Source organism: Candoia aspera, chromosome 5 (genome assembly GCF_035149785.1).
Source record: "Candoia aspera isolate rCanAsp1 chromosome 5, rCanAsp1.hap2, whole genome shotgun sequence".
In the NCBI taxonomy this organism is placed as follows: Eukaryota; Metazoa; Chordata; class Lepidosauria; order Squamata; family Boidae; genus Candoia; species Candoia aspera.
Window position 1 is genome coordinate 47,877,003 of NC_086157.1, and position 20,929 is coordinate 47,897,931.

Here is a 20,929-nt window from a genome sequence, read left to right on the forward strand (position 1 = left end):
GGCAAGATTACATGGGCACCTGTATCTTAAGAAAGTTATCTGTATTCATATGCAGCCAAATATGTGCACAGGGCTTATATTATACAATACTAATCTTGTATTAGCAGTGCTGAAACTATTAGTATAGTTTAATGGATATGGGCATATACTGATATGCAGATTAAAATCATGTATAGGATAGTGAAGTATAAAATAGAAATAACAATAACAATAACAATAACAACAATAATAATAATAATAATAATATGGTTGTGAATTTATAAACCAGTCAAGGCTAGTGGTATACAAAAGTGTCACTTGCAGCCAATGCAATAACAACAGCATCATACAGAAATTCAACATATAATTTTGGTAAGCTCTATAATGATTATAATATTTCTGGCACCAAGAGCTCTACAGCACTCAAATCCCATAGGCCTTCTGGAACAACCAGGTTTCAGAAGTTTCTGGAAGGCCAGTAGTGTGAGAGCTATTCTTGTCCCAGGGAACGAGCTGTTCCAGAGCAAGGGAGCCCCCAAAATAAATAACTACTTTCGGCCGCTTCTTCCTGTCACATCTCTTACTAGGTCGGGATCTTGAACAGGCATCCTCTGTATGTAAGACTTGAATGCATGCTACATGGGCATTTTCTTTTAAAATTGCTTTTCAAGGGTGGGAGAAACTGAAATGGAAAAATTTATTTGCTCCATACCTCAGCCAGGACTTCAACTTTCTTTTTTAGTATGCCAGAGATGTAGCGGATTAGCCCCCATTCCTGGTTTAGGCCTGCTTTGCTGTACAGTTCATTGAGAAGGCAATGAACTGTGATTCCACACTGTCCATAGAGCTGTGTTTCCCAATCAAGACCTCTTATAAAACAAAAAGTATCACAGTGGTTATATGTCCTTATTTATTTTTTAAAGGAAAAGGAGATACCGTCGGTTATAGGTGTATCAGCCCTAACTAAATTGCCAGAAGGAAAAGTTCTAGTCTGAAATTCAGCTCCCAAAACTATAATTTTTAATACAATTATATACTTGAAAACTCGTATCAAAAATTAATGAGTTTTTTTTACATTTAACTTCCCACAGTGCTTTTGAAAGCCCCAACAAGCAGTTCTTGATTTAAGAACTTAACAATTCAGTAAAGTTAACAGCATTACAGGTAGTCCTTGTTTAATGATTGCAACTGGTTCTGGCAAAATGGTCACTAAGCAACATGGTTGCTAAGTGAACCGTGTATGTGTATGAGAGAGAGATGCTGTAAAGATCACTGGTTTCTGCTGTCTCATTCAGATAAAACCCTCTTGTACAATGTCCTGTGCCTGACCTGTTTTTCCCTCTTTTTCCCCCCCTTGCAGGGCAGAGAGATTGCTTAAACAAACTCTCTCTTCCTGAGCTACTTTTTTTCCTGCAGCACACCATGTCCCTAAAAAGTGCTAAGGGCAAGTTAGCAAGCTCAATTAGTTGATTAGAATCCTCCCACCACAGCTGCTGCCTGAAACTGACCAGACCTTAATCAGTTTCACACTGAAGGCTTTTGTTGTTATAAATGTGTGCATTGGTCTGAAAATGCCTTTTATTACCATTTATTAGCCTTGTATTTGCAAACTGTCATTAGCCAAGGCAGTTGCTAAATGAGGACTACCTGAACTGTTTCAAAATTAAACAAGTACTTCTGCATTTCCTCTATTCTTGCCCAAAAGTCTTTTGCATGAAGGTAGTTTTATGCCCTTGAAAGTGACCTATAAAAACAAGTAGCTTCTCCACTAATGCCAGCCTGTGCTGTGATAATGGAATGACAATTTGACAAAATTAACATGGAATATTGACTGAAAACCAGTTGATAGATCAGATGAGTTTAGTGGTATTGTTAAAAGGGAGCTAAATAAGCAATACTAACAGGAATTTCAAGGTTAGAACTTCAGGGATCAGGAGACATAAGGTTTTCTTATGTGACTATAAGAAACAGAAAGATTGAACAGGAACAGAAACAAATGGCAACCTCAGATAAAATTAGTACAGCTGAACATTTAGTTTTCTGGAAGATCATTTTAAAAAATAAATTAAGAACTGTCTATAGAAAATAAAAGGAGACTTACTTTATTAGATACAAGATGTATAATATATCTGCCTGGTCATGTAAGGTAGGGCATTCGGTTAGCTGCCCAACTAATTTCTCACAATCCAAATCACCATGAGCATCCTTAGGCAAATGAAGAACAGCCTTTGGTTCCTATTAATCAAAAACAAACACCAAATGACAAAAGTCAAAAGGAGCAGGACATATAAGGATGCTTGGTAGATCATTAGTTGCGATTGTTTTCCAGGCAGTATGATATATAGAGGGACCAAATTAATGCAGCTGAAATATAGCCCTTTTTTAGACAGTTTAACCTATCTTATTCAAGGAGTAAAATCTAGAAATTTTGCTTGAGATAGTTTTTTTGCATACCTATTCATTCCTGATGTTGCCTTCCTATAATTCTATCATGCGACCTGATGCTTTTTAAAGAGAACAAAAAAGATAAAATCCCTTCTAAATGATAAATTACAAATGTATTTTAACTGTAATTTTATTGAAATAACAACATGGATTAACTGTTCAGTGTCTGAAAACCTGGTATACTGTGGTGATTCTGTGGAACTAAGCTTAGAGATACATTTTAGAAGATAAACATTGGCAATTAAATTGCAGTCAATTAAGACATTAAAGCATAAAACAAGTTGTGAAAGATAAGCTCCAAAATTGAGAGATTTTCAGTCTCAATCTTTCCCATTCTCAGTCATCAGTGATCTTATTATTTTCTTTATATATTCTCCCATTAGGCTCTCTGATTTTGCCTTCCCCGTTTGATTATCATATCTGTGCCTAAAACTTTCAGGCCTATTTGTCCCTTTTCTGGATGATGCAGTGCAAGTATCTCTTTCCAGCTCTCTCAGCAGGATTTCTGCTTCCACTATTTTAAATCAAGCACAGATAAGACAGAGATGACTGCACTCCACTCTGATCACCTCATCCCTTCCCTTTCCCCTTAGTTTTCAAGGTTGTGGATCTCCTCAGTTATGAGGAACCTGGGCATCCAATCAATGCCAGGCTATCTTTAAAGCCATCCACAGAGACAAACTGTTAACATTTGTAATCTCTGCTTACCGAAGGTTTGCAGGATCAGTACCAGCCAAGTAGTTGGTTGATGACCCAGCTTAGATTAATGTAACAGCCTGTTGGCTGGGTTATTCAAGACCTCATTCTGCCCTTTCATTCACATCCAAAATGCTGCTGTTCATACTATTTTGGACCTTCCTTATTTTACCCCTACTCTTTTTGTCACCACTCATTACATTTGTTGGGTATTTGTGAAAGACACCAGTATAATTTGCTGCAGTTGAGACACTGTACCTTGTATATGGGCACACCCACCTACCTGAAAGACCTGCCAGCGGTTTCTGTGCCTGCGCAGCTGATCTAGTTATCAGGCCCGGACAGACTGATTCTCCCATATAGTAGAATAGTTATGTTATAGTCAAGAGACTTTTACCACCCAGCTCTGATTCCTTGGAAATAAACTTCCACCTGAATTACATTTGGAGTCAGATTTCTTAAAGTTTAAGAGATCTTTTTCCCTAGGTTCCTGTGAATTGCTTGAAAACATTCTTATCCATTAATTGGAATGTATGGATATTTATATTATTAATTGTCATGGGCCTTTTAGTTTAGACTCTCCTTATTTTATATTGTGATGTTAGAATTGATTGTAGCAGGTTATGGTATCAATCATTGTTTTGTCCTGTGTTTGTACTGTGCTCAGTTATAAGTACTTGATAAATATATTAGTTTTGTTTTCTTTTTTTAGGAAACATTCCAGCCCCTTCTGTATGTTGGAAATGTTTGGAACAGAAGATTGAGTTCAATACCTATCTGTGACATTGCTATTATTACCAAATGTCTAGCTTATAATTAACTAGCAACCGGGCACTCATGGTACTACATGCAGTTGGGTTGCGCTGCTGAGCTTGCCGATCGGAAGGTCGGCGGTTCGAAACCGCACGGCGGGGTGAGCTCCCGTTGCTAGTCCCAGCTCCTGCTCACCTAGCAGTTCGAAAGCATGCCAATGTGAGTAGATCAATAGGTACCGCTTCGGCGGGAAGGTAACGGCGTTCCGTGTCATGCCGGCCACATGACCCGGAAAATGTCTACGGACAACGCCGGCTCTAAGGCTTAGAAACGGAGATGAGCACCGCCCCCTAGAGTCGGACCCGACTGGACTTTACATCAAGGGAAACCTTTACCTTTACCTTTACCTAAGGTTTGAAACAGTAAGCAAGTGTAGTTGCATACAAATTGTACAACCTTCCTTCTTCTTTTCTAAACAGCTGTTGCTTTTCTCATCTATGACGACCCCTGAGCTTTTGCACAGACCAGAATGTAGACAAATGGGGTAAGATAAGGTGGGGTCTTACACTAAAAAGCAAACATTAAGTTGTAAGGAATACAAAGGCCATCTTTGGATCAGGAACTTGCTGTTTTATTTCATATTCTCCAAAAGAATGAGTTATGCCTCTGAAAGAGGTGGGACACAATCTTCCTGGCTTTGGGGAAAGTACCACACACCTTCTAGGATTTTAATATCTATTCTTTGTATCTGAGATGTGTGAAAAACAATGGATAGGTTATAGACTTACTACCCTCACCTTCTCAGGAATGAAGGCAAGTTTCTGAAGGCTGCGTGGATTGACAAGTGTAGCAGCTCCCCAGAAATGGAACAGAAATATGCAAGATTTAATTTATTATCTTCCCATACTTTACCAATGTGGGTTTTGTGTACAACAATGTATTCTATAGCAGAGGTGTATAATTTAAAGGCTGCAAGACTATATATGACCCCTAAAAAGCTCCAGTATTGTTGCCAGAGATTCCAATAGCTGGTATCAAATAGCAGTTCTTAACGTGCTTGAGAATGTTATTAAATAATGACTGACCAGTAATTGGCATAATAATTGTATTTGGTTTTAGTTATATTTCAGTATAAATAATATGAACTATAGAGCCAGTCTGGTGTAGTGGTTAAGGCATCAGCCTAGAAACCAGGAGACTGAGTTCTAGTCCTGCCTTAGGTGTGAAGCCAGCTGGATGACCTTAGGCCAGTCATCTCTCCCAGCCCTAGAAGGAGGCAATGGCAAACCACTTCTGAAAAACCAGCCAAGAAAACTGCAAGGACTTGTCCAGGCAGTCTCTGAGAATCAGACATGACTGAACAGTGTGTGTATGTGTGTGTGTGTGTGTGTACGTGTGTGTGTGTGTGTGTGTGTGTATGAAAATATTTTAGCCACCATCCTGACTATCCATTACTTTTGCATTCACAGAATGCCACTCAAATGCCATGTGAAGCCACCAGCCCAGAAGAAGTGATTCCTGTTTGGGGTCAAGGGCTGCCTCAGTGTTTTTATATGGCCTGGGCTCGCATCTGGATGGGGCAAGGGGAAAGAGGATATAATCAAAACAGGACGTAGTAAAACAGACATCTTTCTACCCTATCCTTTCTTAAAACCAGTAAATTTAATTTTAACTTGCCTACCAAAAATGACAGCTGCTGAGACTTTGCAACTTGTGCTCCAATACTATTTCTGTTCTAATTGTACATCTCTGAATATGAGAGCCAGTTTGGTCTAGTGGTTAAGGTTCTGGGCTAGAAACCAGGAGACTGTGAGGTCCTGCCTTAGGCATGAAAGCCGGCTGGGTGACCGTGGGCCAGTCCCTCTCTCTCAGCCCAACTCGGTGCAATGTAGACTAGCCTCCTCATGGTGCACCCCGGGCAACATGACTTGTCACGGCTAAATAGTCTACACATCTGGCTGCTGGATCTCACAGGGATTTCCCAGCAAGAAAAAGCAGCATGAACACCGAACTGCTATGCCATATGATTAAAAAAAAATCTTTGAATTTGAATGAATGAATCACAGTAATTTATAAAACTAGCAAGTACAATATTTTCCAAATGGAAATATTAGAACTGCATACCTGGTCCATCTGTGGATGAGGGGAGTCAACAAGGTTCAGAGATTTCCGGTGTGTGTTTAAAACCTTTGTAGGCAAAGACATTGAAACATCTGGAAAACAAATAATGTAAGATCATTTTACAGATCTGCTACTGCATGAATCCAAATGCTGCTGGAAATCAAAATGTAAATGATACTGAGGATCAGTCAGACAGTATAAACAGATGCATTTAACCAAACTCCAAGACCATTTCCAGGAAAAGCTGGCTTGTTATGGAGTAGCTGACACTGCTGAAAGAGGAGAATATAGCCATTTCAAAAGTAGCTTTTCCTAAAAAGAAAAGGCTGGATGAATCAAAGTTTGGCTACACATATCTGTAATTTCTATTTAGATTATTATCAGTGTTCTCCTGCCTATAGAAAATTATTTTATATACTAGCACTTGTGTTCAGATCTAGAAAGCTATATTAACATGAAAATATTCCACTATCAGCATATTGATTCAAAACCTTAATCACTAAACATATGATCTGTTACATATTCTCATACCACTTCGCATCCACATAGGCATATAAGACGGAACAAGTTTGCACACGGAGATTAGGCCAGGACTTCTATGTGCTTCACTATACTATCCCAGATTCTTAGCTTGCTATGCTATCCAGGCCAGGAATCGTGGTTCATAACAAATTCTAAGCTAATGTTTGATTTCTAAACTTTACATGTCAAATTGACCAAATTGTATAATAACTCACACTCTCTGCTCAAGGCAAAGCAGATTCAGGGAAACTTAAATGAAAAGCTGCTAAAGAGAAGAGGAAATGGAAGGGATGGCCAAGTCTTGAGGCTCATTTTGGCTTGTTCGAAGTGGTAAACCATGGCATAATTTCCAAAATACTGAACTAGGAATTGTTATAGTTTCCATTCAATTTTGTTCCAATTTTCTCTGTACATCTAGATTTTTAGCACCTCACAAATAAGGAACGTACCTAACCATAAAGCCCTTTGTCTCTAGCCAAAACCATCAGAGGAAATATTTTAGGATTTTTAATTTATAATTTGTTAAAACTTTTCTTCCTCCACCTTTATCAGCATGTGTTTTGTTGTTTCAAATAGTATGATTCATAACCTGCTGTATTTGTCAGCCTAATAAAATACAGCATTCTCTAGACATTGGATTCTTATATCTGTCTTTACTTAGTCATACTTTATTTCTAACAATTTGTGACCAACTAGGCAAATTTTCCAGTATGTATGTGCCATGATAGTGTCCGTTCTACTATTTCTACAGATACCTGAAAATAATACCTTTTTTGGGGGGGGGGAATTATGCTGTAATCCTACTAAAATAAATATATTTCACGTGGGATAGCAGATTTTTGTAGTAGCAAGAGGTCAGCATTTACAGGCATTCCATCTGTTAAAAAGCATAGATTTAAAAGGTTACAAAAACTTACTTGGAATATCCAGTCCCTTAGCCTTGGCCATGATTGATAGTATTTCTCTAGTAGAATGAGCAGCACTGAACACATAGGATGAACCAGTGCCTTTTGTGAGTGGAGGTAAGTGTGATTTCAGAGCCGTACTCTGTAACATACTGTTTATATACTGGTCCAGTTCATCCTGGCTTTCTGTCAAGAAACATTCAAAGAAAAGCTGTTTGAAGTAAAGAAGCTATGCTTCCTCCCAATCACCATTATATTTTGCCATATGCATGGTTGAGCAAGGCAAGAACTTTTGTCCTTTGTAGTATTTTGATTTATTAATCTTCAGACTCTATGAATACAAGCAAGTAGTGAATGTGTTTTCTCTCAATATCCAAGTTTTTTATATTATTCCAACTCTTCCAGCCTCTGTTCCTCATACATACCCAGCCTCTTAAACCATTCTGCTATCCATTAAGCCCAAAACTTCCTTCTGGAATATCCAGATGTCCCACCCCTCTTCAGTTAACAACTTAAACATCTTTGAACAAAACATACAAGTGTACTTGCTGAAATGTGTTTTCTGATACCGTTTTTTAGCTATTCTGAAAAAGCTTTCCCCTTTTTCTTATTATTTATCAAATTATTTCCCAGTTGCTTTTTGGCCTAGCATGGACTTAATTTAAATTTTTAACAAAGCTTGGAAACATTAAACCTCACAGAAAAAAAAACATATTTTGAAATAGCGAAGAATGGAGGAAATTATAATACAATTCATATGGAATTACAATGTTTTAACTCCTCTTTCAAAATTACTCCTCTGATTTCCTTAGAAAGGTTCTTCTACTGATGCCATCATAGAGGAAACTTTGTCCATCTTTCTATTAATATAGCCTTTCTTGATCCTTTCAAGTAGATCTTAATTACAGATGCATTGGGGGGGGGCATTTATAGTTATAATCTGTCTCCAAACCATTTGAGGATTTATAAGTTAGGAACAACATCTTGAATTATAGCCAGAAATGAATTATTTATCATAGCAGTTGATGATTTACTAGCGTAATATAGTCAACAAACTCATATCAGAAAACAATCCACTATATGCATTTTGTACTAACTGCAGCTCCTGAAACTCTTCTATATAATCTCAATCTAGAACACGTCACAATACTCTTTAAGGCACGATTGCTGTGGCTGCATATCCAGAAAGGGCTAAAATGAAGTAGTTATCAAATATGGCCAAAATTGCTCTTGGTTACTATTTGCCAATTTCTATAAGAGGAAATACTGCTCAAATAAAATGAAAAGACAGTGCATCATTACCTTTGTCACAAAAGTCGGCATAATCTTCTAGTTCGTAGCCACTTTCAGGACTAGAGTAGCCTTCATTCTCATCATCAAACAGTTTGCTGTCACAATCAGGATCCAAGAAGCTTAGGTTTGTATAGAATGAAGTGGTCAGAAAGTCTGAAAGTTTGCCCAACTTCACCCTGGAAAATAACAGATTGAAGAAGAATACATATTTGTTATACGACCCCATACATATATCTCTGGGTGCCTCTACACACATACTAACACACAGACACATATGCATGTACACACATATATACATACACACATACTTTGGAAAGAAATTCCTAAGGACCACACTGGTCAACAACTGTTAGATAGAAAAATGGGTTTTTCACAACTACTGGGCTCACATAGTATCATGATAGATAAGCAATCCTATTAAGATATACTGTTTGATAGCTAGGTGCTCAGGGAAATAAAGATGCCCATCACCATCACATCCTTTTGCACCTTGCAGAGTCATCTAACTTGTCTCTTTGAGTTTTCTATACTTCCCAACTTGGTATCACACCTGCAGCCTAATCTTATTCATTAAAACCCTTTTATGCCGATTTTCTGGAACTTAAAAAGTATTTTAAAATACATTGAATACATAGAGTAACAAATGTAAATGCAAACAATCCAGCATTTATAACAACATGCTCCATTCAAGTTGTACAGTAACATCTAATCACAAAAAAACATTAGGCAGAAAAGTTTTATACTGTGCCAAAAATAAGAAAAAGGAACTGCCTCAGCTATTTCCAACGCACATAATACTCACCTTGCTCCTCCAAAATATCCATCTCCAAGCTTTCTTATGGTGGCAAGAATTGCAGGATCAATATCAGTCCCATCATCAACTAAAATAAACAAACAAAACAAACTCATACATACTCACATCTTGGAGAAATATCTTTGGAAATAAAATCCTGTACGAAGAAGTTTTGGTTTAAGCAACATCTAAGCTATATTGTCTATCGCTTTGAATCTTCCCTTTATAGATGAAGAAAAACAGCAACAACCCATTTGTAGGTGATTTTATTCACAGTAAAGAAACACATCACATATATTTTAGCATGAGGGCTAAAAGCTTGAGCTCAATTGGACTATGGGTATGTCCAACCAAGAAAGAAGTTTTGGGTTCAGTGTAGATAGTTTAGTGAAATCACTTATACAGTGTGCTTTAAAGAAGGCAAAATTCATGCTAGGGTCATTCAAAAAGGGATAAACAATAAATCAGCTAATATTATAATGATTCTATACAAATATACAGTTGGCCACATCTTGAGTACTATATATGTTTCTGACATTATAGGAGGAGAGCCACATTAGCCTATGGTGGCAAAAAATCAGGAGTCTGGCAGCACCTTTCCCACTAACAAATTTTATTAAAAGGCACAGCTTTCATGAGCTACAGAAGTGACCGACAGTTCACAAAAGCTTATGTCTTTTAATAAAATGTGTTAATTGGAAATGGTGCTACCAGACTCCTGATGTATATGTTTCTGGTCACCAAACCTCAAGAGGAATGTTGTGGAGCTAGAGAAGGTGAAGAAAAATGCAATCAAGATGATCAGGGGGCTGATATATACAGACAGGATGCAACAGCTGGGATTGCTTCATTTAGGGAAAAGATGAGGAGATATGATTGAGAATTATAAAATTATGCACAATAAGAAAAAGGTCATTTTTTTTCTCCATCACCCGTAATACTAGAACTAGACACCACCCAATGAAAATGACTAGTAGATGATTTAAAACTGATAAATATTTCTTCACACAGCATGTAATTATCTTGTGGAATATGCTGCCTTTCCCAAATGCCAAAAACACTGAGCAGGAGCTGCAACCAAAGCAATATGACTATTTCCCTTTGCTCTTAGGAGCAAGGAGATCATGCTGTGAAAGGGGTGCTGTTCTTAAATCTTCATTGAAACAAAGCAGCTTTCAAAGAATTTCAGAAGCATCCTTGTGAAAGCCCAAGGAGGCTTCTGCACATGCACATCAGAGCTTCAGTCTGGCTTTAGTCAGTGCATCTGAGGAGACCTTCAGCTTTCTCCTCTAGCCTTGTCAAAATGGTGTGAAATCAGCAGATACGCAAAAGCCTTTTCTATTTTTTGCAGTGCCAGAGGTAAGAGAGAAAAGAGAATATTTTAAGGCAACACAAAGTACTTCCTTGAAGCAAAGCATGTTGCCCCTTTGCTTTGATGAAGAAAATCCTGTTCTTCCTATACTTTCTCAAGGAGAGAACAAGTCACTTCACACAAGACTATGCTAAATGATTTGCAACCATTGTTTTATTCCTGTGAATTATATTATTTTAAGCTGCTTCTTCATAAGAAAGCCAGGTTAACATCAACCTTTATAGAAATCATATTTATTTTCAATAGTAAACCAACATTTCCAAAGGTAGTAATTTATTACTCTGGTTCTTCATGTTGATATCTAGTACGGAATATTGCTTGAAAACCAAAATGCTAATATTCCATATGATATGCGCTTAAATAATTATAAAAATATCAAATAAGTTATTTTTACTGACCAAGCATTGTACTGGTGATTGGGAAAGTGAGAGTTGGTCTTCCAGTCATTCTCCAACAGGATGTGAGGTAAGCCAACTCAGTTCGTAGCATCTCCACAATCATCCGATTGTCTAAAGCCAAGTAGAAGTGATGCTGGTCCGTAAACTACAAGGAAATTCAAGTTAAAAGTGGAATCCCCAATCTTCCAGATGTGTTGGGTTACTACCCCCATCATTGTGGACAGCATGCCTATTAGCATCAGACTGATATGACTGGTTTAGGAAATCCCTTCTCAAGAGCAACTCTGATACATATAATACATATGACCTATATCACAACTCCAACAACCTAAGAGATGGCTTTATACATGGACTTCACCAGATGGACAACACCGAAATCAGATTGACTACATCCTTTGCAGCCAAAGGTGGCGGACATCTATACAGTCGGTAAAAACAAGACCTGGAGCTGACTGTAGTTCAGATCACAAACTTCTTCTTGCACAATTTAGGATCAGACTAAAGAGATTAGGGAAGACCCACAGATTAGCTAGATATGAGCTCACTAATATTCCTAAGGAATATGCAGTGGAGGTGAAGAATCGATTTAAGGGACTGGACTTAGTAGATAGGGTCCCGGAAGAACTATGGACAGACATTCGCAACATTGTTCAGGAGGCAGCAACAAAATACATCCCAAAGAAAGAGAAAACCAAGAAGGCAAAATGGCTGTCTGCTGAGACACTAGAAGTAGCCCAAGAAAGAAGGAAAGCAAAAGGCAACAGTGATAGGGGGAGATATGTCCAATTAAATGCAAAATTCCAGAGGTTAGCCAGAAGAGATAAGGAATTATTTTTAAACAAGCAATGCATGGAAGTGGAAGAAGACAATTGAATAGGAAGGACAAGAGACCTCTTCCGGAAAATTAGGAACATCGGAGGTAAATTCCAGGCAAAAATGCGTATGATCAAAAACAAAGATGGCAAGGACCTAACAGAAGAAGAAGAGATCAAGAAAAGGTGGCAAGAATATACAGAAGACTTGTATAGGAAGGATAACAATATCGGGGATAGCTTTGACGGTGTGGTCAGTGAGCTAGAGCCAGACATCCTGAAGAGTGAGGTTGAATGGGCCTTAAGAAGCATTGCTAATAACAAGGCAGCAGGAGACGATGGCATCCCAGCTGAACTGTTCAAAATCTTGCAAGACGATGCTGTCAAGGTAATGCATGCTATATGCCAGCAAATTTGGAAAACACAAGAATGGCCATCCGATTGGAAAAAATCAACTTATATCCCCATACCAAAAAAGGGAAACACTAAAGAATATTCAAACTATCGAACAGTGGCACTCATTTCACATGCCAGTAAGGTAATGCTCAAGATCCTGCAAGGTAGACTCCAGCAATTCATGGAGCGAGAATTGCCAGATGTACAAGCTGGGTTTAGAAAAGGCAGAGGAACTAGGGACCACATTGCCAATATCCGCTGGATAATGGAAAAAGCCAGGGAGTTTCAGAAAAACATCTATTTCTGTTTTATTGACTATTCTAAAGCCTTTGACTGTGTGGACCATAACAAATTGTGGCAAGTTCTTAGTGGTATGGGGATACCAAGTCATCTTGTCTGCCTTCTGAAGAATCTGTATAACGACCAAGTAGCAACAGTAAGAACAGACCACGAAACAACGGACTGGTTTAAGATTGGGAAAGGAGTACAGCAGGGCTCACCCTACCTATTCAACTTGTACGCAGAACACATCATGTGACATGCTGGGCTTGAGGAATCCAAGGCTGGAGTTAAAATCGCTGGAAGAAACATTAACAATCTCAGAAATGCAGATGATATCACTTTGATGGCTGAAAGCGAGAGGAACTGAGGAGCCTTATGATGAAGGTGAAAGAAGAAAGTGCAAAAGCTGGCTTGCAGCTAAACCTCAAAAAAACCTAGATTATGGCAACCAGCTTGATTGAGAACTGGCAAATAGAGGGAGAAAATGTAGAAGCAGTGAAAGGCTTTGCATTTCTAGGTGCAAAGATTACTGCAGATGCTGACTGCAGTCAGGAAATCAGAAGACGCTTAATCCTTGGGAGAAGAGCAATGACAAATCTCAATAAAATAGTCAAGAGCAGAGACATCACACTGACAACAAAGGTCCGCATAGTTAAAGCAATGGTGTTCCCCGTAGTAACATATGGCTGTGAGAGCTGGACCATAAGGAAGGCTGAGAGAAGGAAGATAGATGCTTTTGAACTGTGGTGTTGGAGGAAAATTCTGAGAGTGCCTTGGACTGCAAGAAGATCAAACCAGTCCATACTCCAGGAAAGAAAGCCAGACTGCTCACTTGAGGGAATGATATTAAAGGCAAAACTGAAATACACATAATGAGAAGACAGGACACCCTGGAGAAGATGCTGATGCTAGGAAGAGTGGAGGGCAAAAGGAAGAGGGGCCGACCAAAGGCAAGGTGGATGGATGATATTCTAGAGGTGACGGACTTGTCCCTGGGGAAGCTGGGGTTGTTGACGACCGCCAGGAAGCTCTGGCATGGTCTGGTCCATGAAGTCACGAAGAGTCAGAAACGACTAAACAAATAAACAACAACAAATATCACAGCTTTCATCAGTTGGGATTGGGACTGGTGCTTCAGTTTTAATTAAAGGATCAATGGCCTAATCGTAAGCATTCAAATCTTTGGTAAATTCCCACTTGGACCATGGCATTTTATATGGGACTCTCCTTGAATATATTTTTGATACTACAGTTACTGCAACAATAAGATCAATAAATTGGATTAAGTTTATAGCCTTGTCAGTCTACAAGAGCTAAACAACTTGGGACGAGAATACCTCAAAATCTTCCTTTTTTTTTTCTGTTCAATCATGTCCGAGCCTTGGCTACTGGCTGGACAAGTCCCTACAGTTTTCTTGGCAAGGTTTTTCAGAAATGGTTTGCCATTGCCTCCTTCCTAGGGCTTAGAGGGAGTGACTGGCCCAAAGTCACCCAACCAGCTTTCATGCCAAAAGCAGGACTAGAACTTTGAGTTTCTAGCTCATTGCCTTAACCACTGGACCAAACTGGCTCTCAAAATCATCCTACTTATATATAAAACTCAAGCTAGGAATGAGCAGTCGCAGAGTAATATATATGCGCCACTTCTGGAGACTGGATGATTCCAAAATTGTCAGCTTATTTTTCAGGGTTTAATGGGAGCAGGAGATATCTCTGATGCAAACCATTACTTTCTCAACCTTAAAACTATATCTAAACAATCCCTAAAACAGTCTGAATTACAACCATTTTGCTGCAAAATTTCAGTATCATAATCTTTAAATTCTTAGGAGCCAGAAATGAGGTGCAGGATTGCATGAAGTATGCCCACCTTACTTGAACTTGGTGGGACCAAGTTTGCCTTTCTAGCAAACTATGATAAGGCTTCCAGGTGTTATTAAACTTCAATTCCCATCAGTCCTATTGCACGTGCTGTTCATACCCATAAAAAAATTAGATGTTAGTGTTACTGATGGTTGTATTAGTTGCTTTTATATAAACCATGAGATTTCTAAGATGATCATAAAAACTTAAATAATTAAATTTCTGGCAAGATTGTACTAGAGCATATTTTGTAGAAAATCTATAAGGCATAAAACTCATAAATCACAGATAGAAGAAAATATTCTTGACCCTTCTCCAGATTTATTAGCCAAAATACAGGAGTAGAATACATCAAAGTATAAATTATTTAATCCTGTTCATTTCATTACTCTTCAATCAGGTAATCTTTTCCACAGTTATGCATTAAAAAGTGGCAAAGAAGTGAAAAGAATTATGGTCAGGCATTTGATCCTTTCTGATTAATCGTGATAACAGCCTGATTTGTCTGGCCAGATTATATCATAAAGACTAATAAATAGATAAAAATTGAAGTTATTCACCAAATGAAAGACTTCTATACACATGGAATTAAGAGCTATAATCCGAAGCCCAATGTTTTGATACATTTATTAAGTAGCTATTTTAACTATATGGAAGTAGCTATTTTAACTACAGATAGTCCTCGTTTAGTGACTGTCTCATACAGCAACCGTTTGTAGTTATGATGGTGACTTTGAGACCAGACATTTATGACCTTTGTAAAGCAAAGGAAAGCTGAAGTAAGGTTTCACTTAGCAACTGCTTCACTTAACGACTGGTCTCAACTGTCAGTCCCAACTGTGTTCACAAAATGAGGGCTATCTGTATATGGAAGTTACACAAGGTCTTCCTCTTAAATATTCAGAGGCTCCAGACTGCATATAAAAAACATATGAGGGCCAGTTTGGCACTGTGCTTACGGTGCCAAGAGACCCTGAGTTCTAGTTCTCCCTTAGGCACAGAAGTCAGTTGGGCTAACGTAGGGCTAGTCACTCTCTCTTAACCCAGCCCACCTCACAGGGTTGTTGTTCTGGGGAAAATAGGAGCTGAGAGGATTATATATGCCGCCTTTAATTGTACAAAATAAAGGGCAGATGTAAATCTAAGATAGAAATATGATATAAATTTGGCTCTTTGATTCTGTTCATGGGGACAATTAAAAGTAAAATTAAAATAACTGAGTGGTTAAAGTTCTGATAGTCTAACTAAAAGAATTACCAGGAACTACTATGCTTCTAAGCCTTGTCCACAAACTCCCTAATCTTTAACCTGTAGCACAGGAGCAATCAACAAAACCTATGTAGTATTAATTTATTATTCTCTTTGGGCCTGTGCCACTAGCAAAACTAGGGTTCCATAAGTGGGAAATTAAAGCTTCTCAGTACTCCTGCTTTGTCCTCATCTACCTTAGAAAACAGCTAAAACAAAGACTTTTATCAGTTCAACCTACATAATATCAGTACCAGAAGCCACTAGAGCAGAGCAAGTAGGAAAGAGTTGAGGTTCCTGTTCATATTACAAACTTACCTGAGGGGTAAAAGTAAATATTTGGTCTCTTATGATATATAGTTTTGATGTTCCCAGGACACCAATATGCCGGTAAGGTCTCCCACTCAGCTTCATGATCCTATTACGCCCTAAATGAAGCAAAACAAAAACCATTCAAAGCTAACTTTTGGTGTCTACTTGTATATTGTTATGCAACTCAAACCAAGCCACATCTCGGTATCCTGGTACTCCGAGTGGGTTTGGCTGTATCCTTTGCAGTGGTGATGTGTTAGAAAAAGATGGTTGCTAAGCCATAGTTTAATTGTGGTTTACTTTACAAGTTTAGGGACTTGGTTCACACATAAACCTAACCCATAAGCTACAATTGATGGCTGGGGAATTCTGGGAGTTGAAGTCCACACATCTTAAAGTTGCTAAGGTTGAAAAACACTGAGCTACAGTTTCTCCAATTCGCTCAAAACTGTGAACTATAATGAACGCTGCCCCTAGAGATTACATAGTGTTGAATAGGCATCATAATATCTAATTCTGAGATTATAAACTAAAGGCACCTGGAGTACAGCTCAACTCCTAATGCATTTTTCTTGACAACAGTGCAGAAGTGGTTGTCCAGCCCAGCATACATGCCTCGAATTTCCTAGTAGTGTCCCCTGCAAATGTTAATCAATCCAACAGTTCATCATTTTCCTTCAAAATCTGCCAAGGTTGCATAGATGCTGCCATCTGCTGGGGGACTGGAAATGGAATTACATTTCCTAATTCAAAAAGAATTCTTCCAATATAACTGTTAAACTTCCAGCCAATATGGGGCAAAGTAGCCAATTTTTAAAAAGGAGTTAGAGGTTAAGACAACCCAGTTGCACCTTAACCCCCTTTCAACTCTGAAAAAAACCCAGCCTGACAATGTTGTCCCCACGCACTCCAAGGGGACCACAAAAGGGGTGCTTGACATCTACTCGATAGGCTGCTCACTTTTGTGTTAAGTCATGGCATGTTACAATAGTTTGTTAAATGTACAATGTAACAGCTGCAGCCACAGAAGTTGCTATTTTTGTCAGAATGATAAAGCAATATCAGGATATTGCATCAGAAGAGACATCACAATGCTTCTAGAAAAGAGTGGGGCTTGCATTGCAATGCCACACTGCTTCTTTTGTCATTCTGATACCCATTTGCCCCCCCCCCCAATGCCAAACCAAAATCAGACAAACCGTACCACAGCTTAGCATGATGAGTGAACCCTGCTTTTTGTAACAATGCAAAAGAAACACATTTGTTATCACAGGGAATGGAATAATCCCTTTAATTGGGTTTTGAAGTTCTAAAAACACGTAATTGTGCTACTCAAATCAAAACCTGAAATTTACGTACTAAGGACTGACTACCAGTACAGTTATTTTTTAAATAGCTTACTGAAAAACAATCACATTCTCTATTAAAAATGTCACAGTGGGGCAATGCTGGAAAAGTCAGTAAGATTTCTCAGCTTTTTTTTTTTTTTTTACAGCACCTACCAAGCTTGGCATAAAGATTACTCAGAATCCGAGCTGGCTGCACTCTGGTGGGACTTAGGTCAGCAATGCTTTGCACATTAATTCCATGATGCCGTAAGAGTTTCTTAATTTCATTTGTTTCTGCTAGAACGTTTACTATTCAGAAAGCAAAACAAAGAACCACAATCAAGGACAGCAATGACATTTTTCTACAAATATAGCATAATCAAAGAGGATCTTCGGGGAAAAAAATAAGACTTTTTTCACTGGACTAGTGTTTGATTACTTCAGCTAAGTAAGTGGAGACAATTGCCTATTATACTGATACTTTAGTAGGTTTGTGCTAAGTATTCCGAATGGTCTTATTATAAAGCATGTTAGCACAGGGTGGCACCCCTTCTCAATATGCAGATGCCCTCAGGCACAGACAGTCAAGGATAGCCTTTTAAAGCAGCTGTGTAAGCCTCCAAGAATTCAAGGGGACATAAAACTGCTAATAATATGTTTAAAACCATGATTAAAGTTGACCATGACTGTTTTAGAATATCTCTTTGCATTTGACAAAAATGAATTTCCCTAAAAAATAGTTTAATTCAGTACTACAGTTTAGAGAATGAAAGAATCCCACATTTTACTTTCTATTTTTTTCCCAATACAGTGACAGAAATTGTGATGGCATCCAAAACTTCTGCTTACCCAGGCTTCTCTGTTTCCTTGCTTCAATGTCAAAGGCAGTTTAGACTGCATAACACAATAAGCACATGCAGAAATCTGACACCATTCCAAATAACGGAGATGATCTTTTACATTATTCACAAATGCTGTGAAATATCTACTGAAACAGACGGTAAGGAACCTGACTTACAGATGCCATGAGGAATTAGTAGATACAGGGAATGTGATAATTTTAAAAGTCTAATTATCACACAGTTAGATAGTTGACCAATACAGTACTTGTCATTTCCTGCTATTCCACCTGAAACTTAGTGATGTGTCTCATTAGCTGAATTATTTTTCTTTTGTGTTTTCACACCTTTTTAGTTTTTTTTCTTTTTTGTAGTTTATTTTTTCATAGCTTTTATCTTTCTCTTTAAACTTAATAAAATTCATAATAATAAAAAAAAGAACTCATGGGTGGAAGTGACAGCTTCTCATTATTTTCATTTCATTTCCCTCTCCACCTTTTCACCTTTCTCTAACATTTACAGAGTTAAAAATTTCACATGAATAATCACCAACCTTGAACAACCACATCAGGCTTAAAAGCTGTTGAAAATCTTCTGTTTAATGGATCAATTTCACCAGTAGCCAAAAATCCCTAGAATGGAAGGAAGAAAGAAAAGAGGCAGACTTCAGTGGTGATAATCCTGTTCCGTAGCAACTACCATGGGAACTTCAGAAATATATAAATTCATTAGAGACTAGATCAGATGTCCAGTAATCTACGTACGGCTCTCAACTTAATGGAATGAGGCCCTTGGTTTGTTTTCAAAAGCCCTCAACAAGCAATTCTGACCTCTAGAAATATCCTAACTTGCTGATTGTGGAAGGAACAGAGGCCTCTGCAATGGGAGGCCAAAAGGGAGGCAAAATGGCAGATGCGAACATTCTATGCCTGCACAAAGGGGCAAGGCTTCACTCTGTGGTTGTGCCTGCTATTTTGGCCCACTTGCAGACACACCTAAGGAGACATAAGGACAAAAAGGAAAAAAGTGTTGGAGAAGAGATGGATTGAGAAGGGGTATTAGGAAAAAACACACAGATTGTCACAAATTGTGTAAAAGAGGACCTACCTCTGCTAGGAGGGCAGAAAGAATATATAATGACTGGCCCCAAAGATGAGGAAGTTTCCCTGCTGGAACACGGTCCACCGTGTGAGGATTTTCATATTCTTCACTGACCTGGAAAACCAAACAGTGAATGCGTACTGCTTCATGTATCTTTCTTCACAGCTTGCAGATGGTCAGTGAATAAAATCTAGAAAGAGTCTTTCTTTTTCAGCAGGAGTTTATTTGGCAATTGCAAACAGGTTTTAGACTGGACATCTGTAAAAATCTATTTTTACAGCATATCCTACTGACAAGTATTTTTTTAAACATTCTTCTAAATTGTAATCTTTGCTTGCAATAAACGAACAATAAACAAAATGCAAAAGTTATTAGGTATAAGGTGTAAAATATACTACCCAATCTATGGAAATTTTATACTATTCTCAGATTTAATCTTTTTTCAACTTTATAGAGAGCATATGATATTCCCAGGTTTCCCTTTGCTAATCTAAAGTTCACTCCTATATTTAGTTAACGCATTCCTTTTCTAATTTTCCAACACTATGAGGAAAGTTGGGCTGAGACAGAGTGACTGGCTCAAAGTCATCTAGCGAGCTTCTGTGGCTGAAGCTGGGCTAGAAGTGGTGAAAGTATATAATTCAATGTATTAAGCAGGAGTTAGGAAATCTATGTTAGTTCTGAAAAGAATAACTGCTCCTTTACCTTTTCTCATTTTACCTTAGCTTGTGGACCTGAGTCTTTCCCTTTCCATTATATGGCACTGAATGCTCTTCTTAAACATAATTTTCTCCTACCAGGCTCATATAGTATCTGGCAGGGGAGAAGAAACACTTATTTTGAGGGCAAAATTATTTGAAGCCACATACTACAGAGGAATTTTATCTCTGTTATCCCCACAAAAGTTGACTAGGTAACTTTGGGCCAGATTTGTAGCTAGATTGTGTATAAAATAATCTATCTACAAATCAGCGAAGAACACATTATGTCAGAAGCAGATTCTTTGCAAGTTAAGGCAGTTCAGGATGAAGACCTTATCTGGAGGAACTGCATACAGTTCTGGCATCAGAAGAATTCCGTTCTTTTTTCTAATAAGGATCCCTTCCAAGGCTTCTCTGTATTCTTGCACCTGGGAAATACAAAAGAAGCCTTTACAATGCAGGCTCCTATTTCTAGGAGACGAAAGGGAAACAAAGTGAACAAAAGGAAAACAAAATGGTGAGATGGACAGACATACAAATCCAATAAAGACATGAAGAAATGTATTTCAATAAAAGGGAAAAAACTAAACAGTACGGAAACCACCTTATTTTCCTTTTTAAAATAATTTTATTAAAAGTTTTGAATAAAACAATAAAAGATAATAAAAACTAGAAGAAGAAAAAAAGAAGTAATGCAAGAAAAAAAAGAATGTATAAAATAGAACCCCTCTCCCCCCACCTAAGAAAGCAACTTCCCACCCTCATCATAG

At 38.1% G+C, this 20,929-nt stretch overlaps 1 protein-coding gene across 3 annotated transcripts in view; it reads right to left on the reverse strand.

Moving 5' to 3' along the window:
- PHKA2 (phosphorylase kinase regulatory subunit alpha 2) overlaps positions 1-20,929 on the reverse strand; it is a 68,436-nt gene that overhangs the window by 25,113 nt on the left and 22,394 nt on the right. For all 3 annotated transcript variants that reach the window (XM_063305148.1, XM_063305150.1, XM_063305149.1), the window contains exons 12-23: positions 20,492-20,587; positions 19,465-19,572; positions 18,911-18,989; positions 17,693-17,827; positions 16,197-16,306; positions 11,278-11,422; positions 9,517-9,595; positions 8,724-8,890; positions 7,434-7,607; positions 5,998-6,086; positions 2,081-2,214; positions 692-848 (exon numbers count right to left, since the gene is read on the reverse strand). In XM_063305148.1, the coding sequence (XP_063161218.1) occupies positions 692-848; positions 2,081-2,214; positions 5,998-6,086; positions 7,434-7,607; positions 8,724-8,890; positions 9,517-9,595; positions 11,278-11,422; positions 16,197-16,306; positions 17,693-17,827; positions 18,911-18,989; positions 19,465-19,572; positions 20,492-20,587 (1,473 nt within the window). The remainder of the gene's footprint in view (positions 1-691; positions 849-2,080; positions 2,215-5,997; positions 6,087-7,433; positions 7,608-8,723; positions 8,891-9,516; positions 9,596-11,277; positions 11,423-16,196; positions 16,307-17,692; positions 17,828-18,910; positions 18,990-19,464; positions 19,573-20,491; positions 20,588-20,929) is intronic.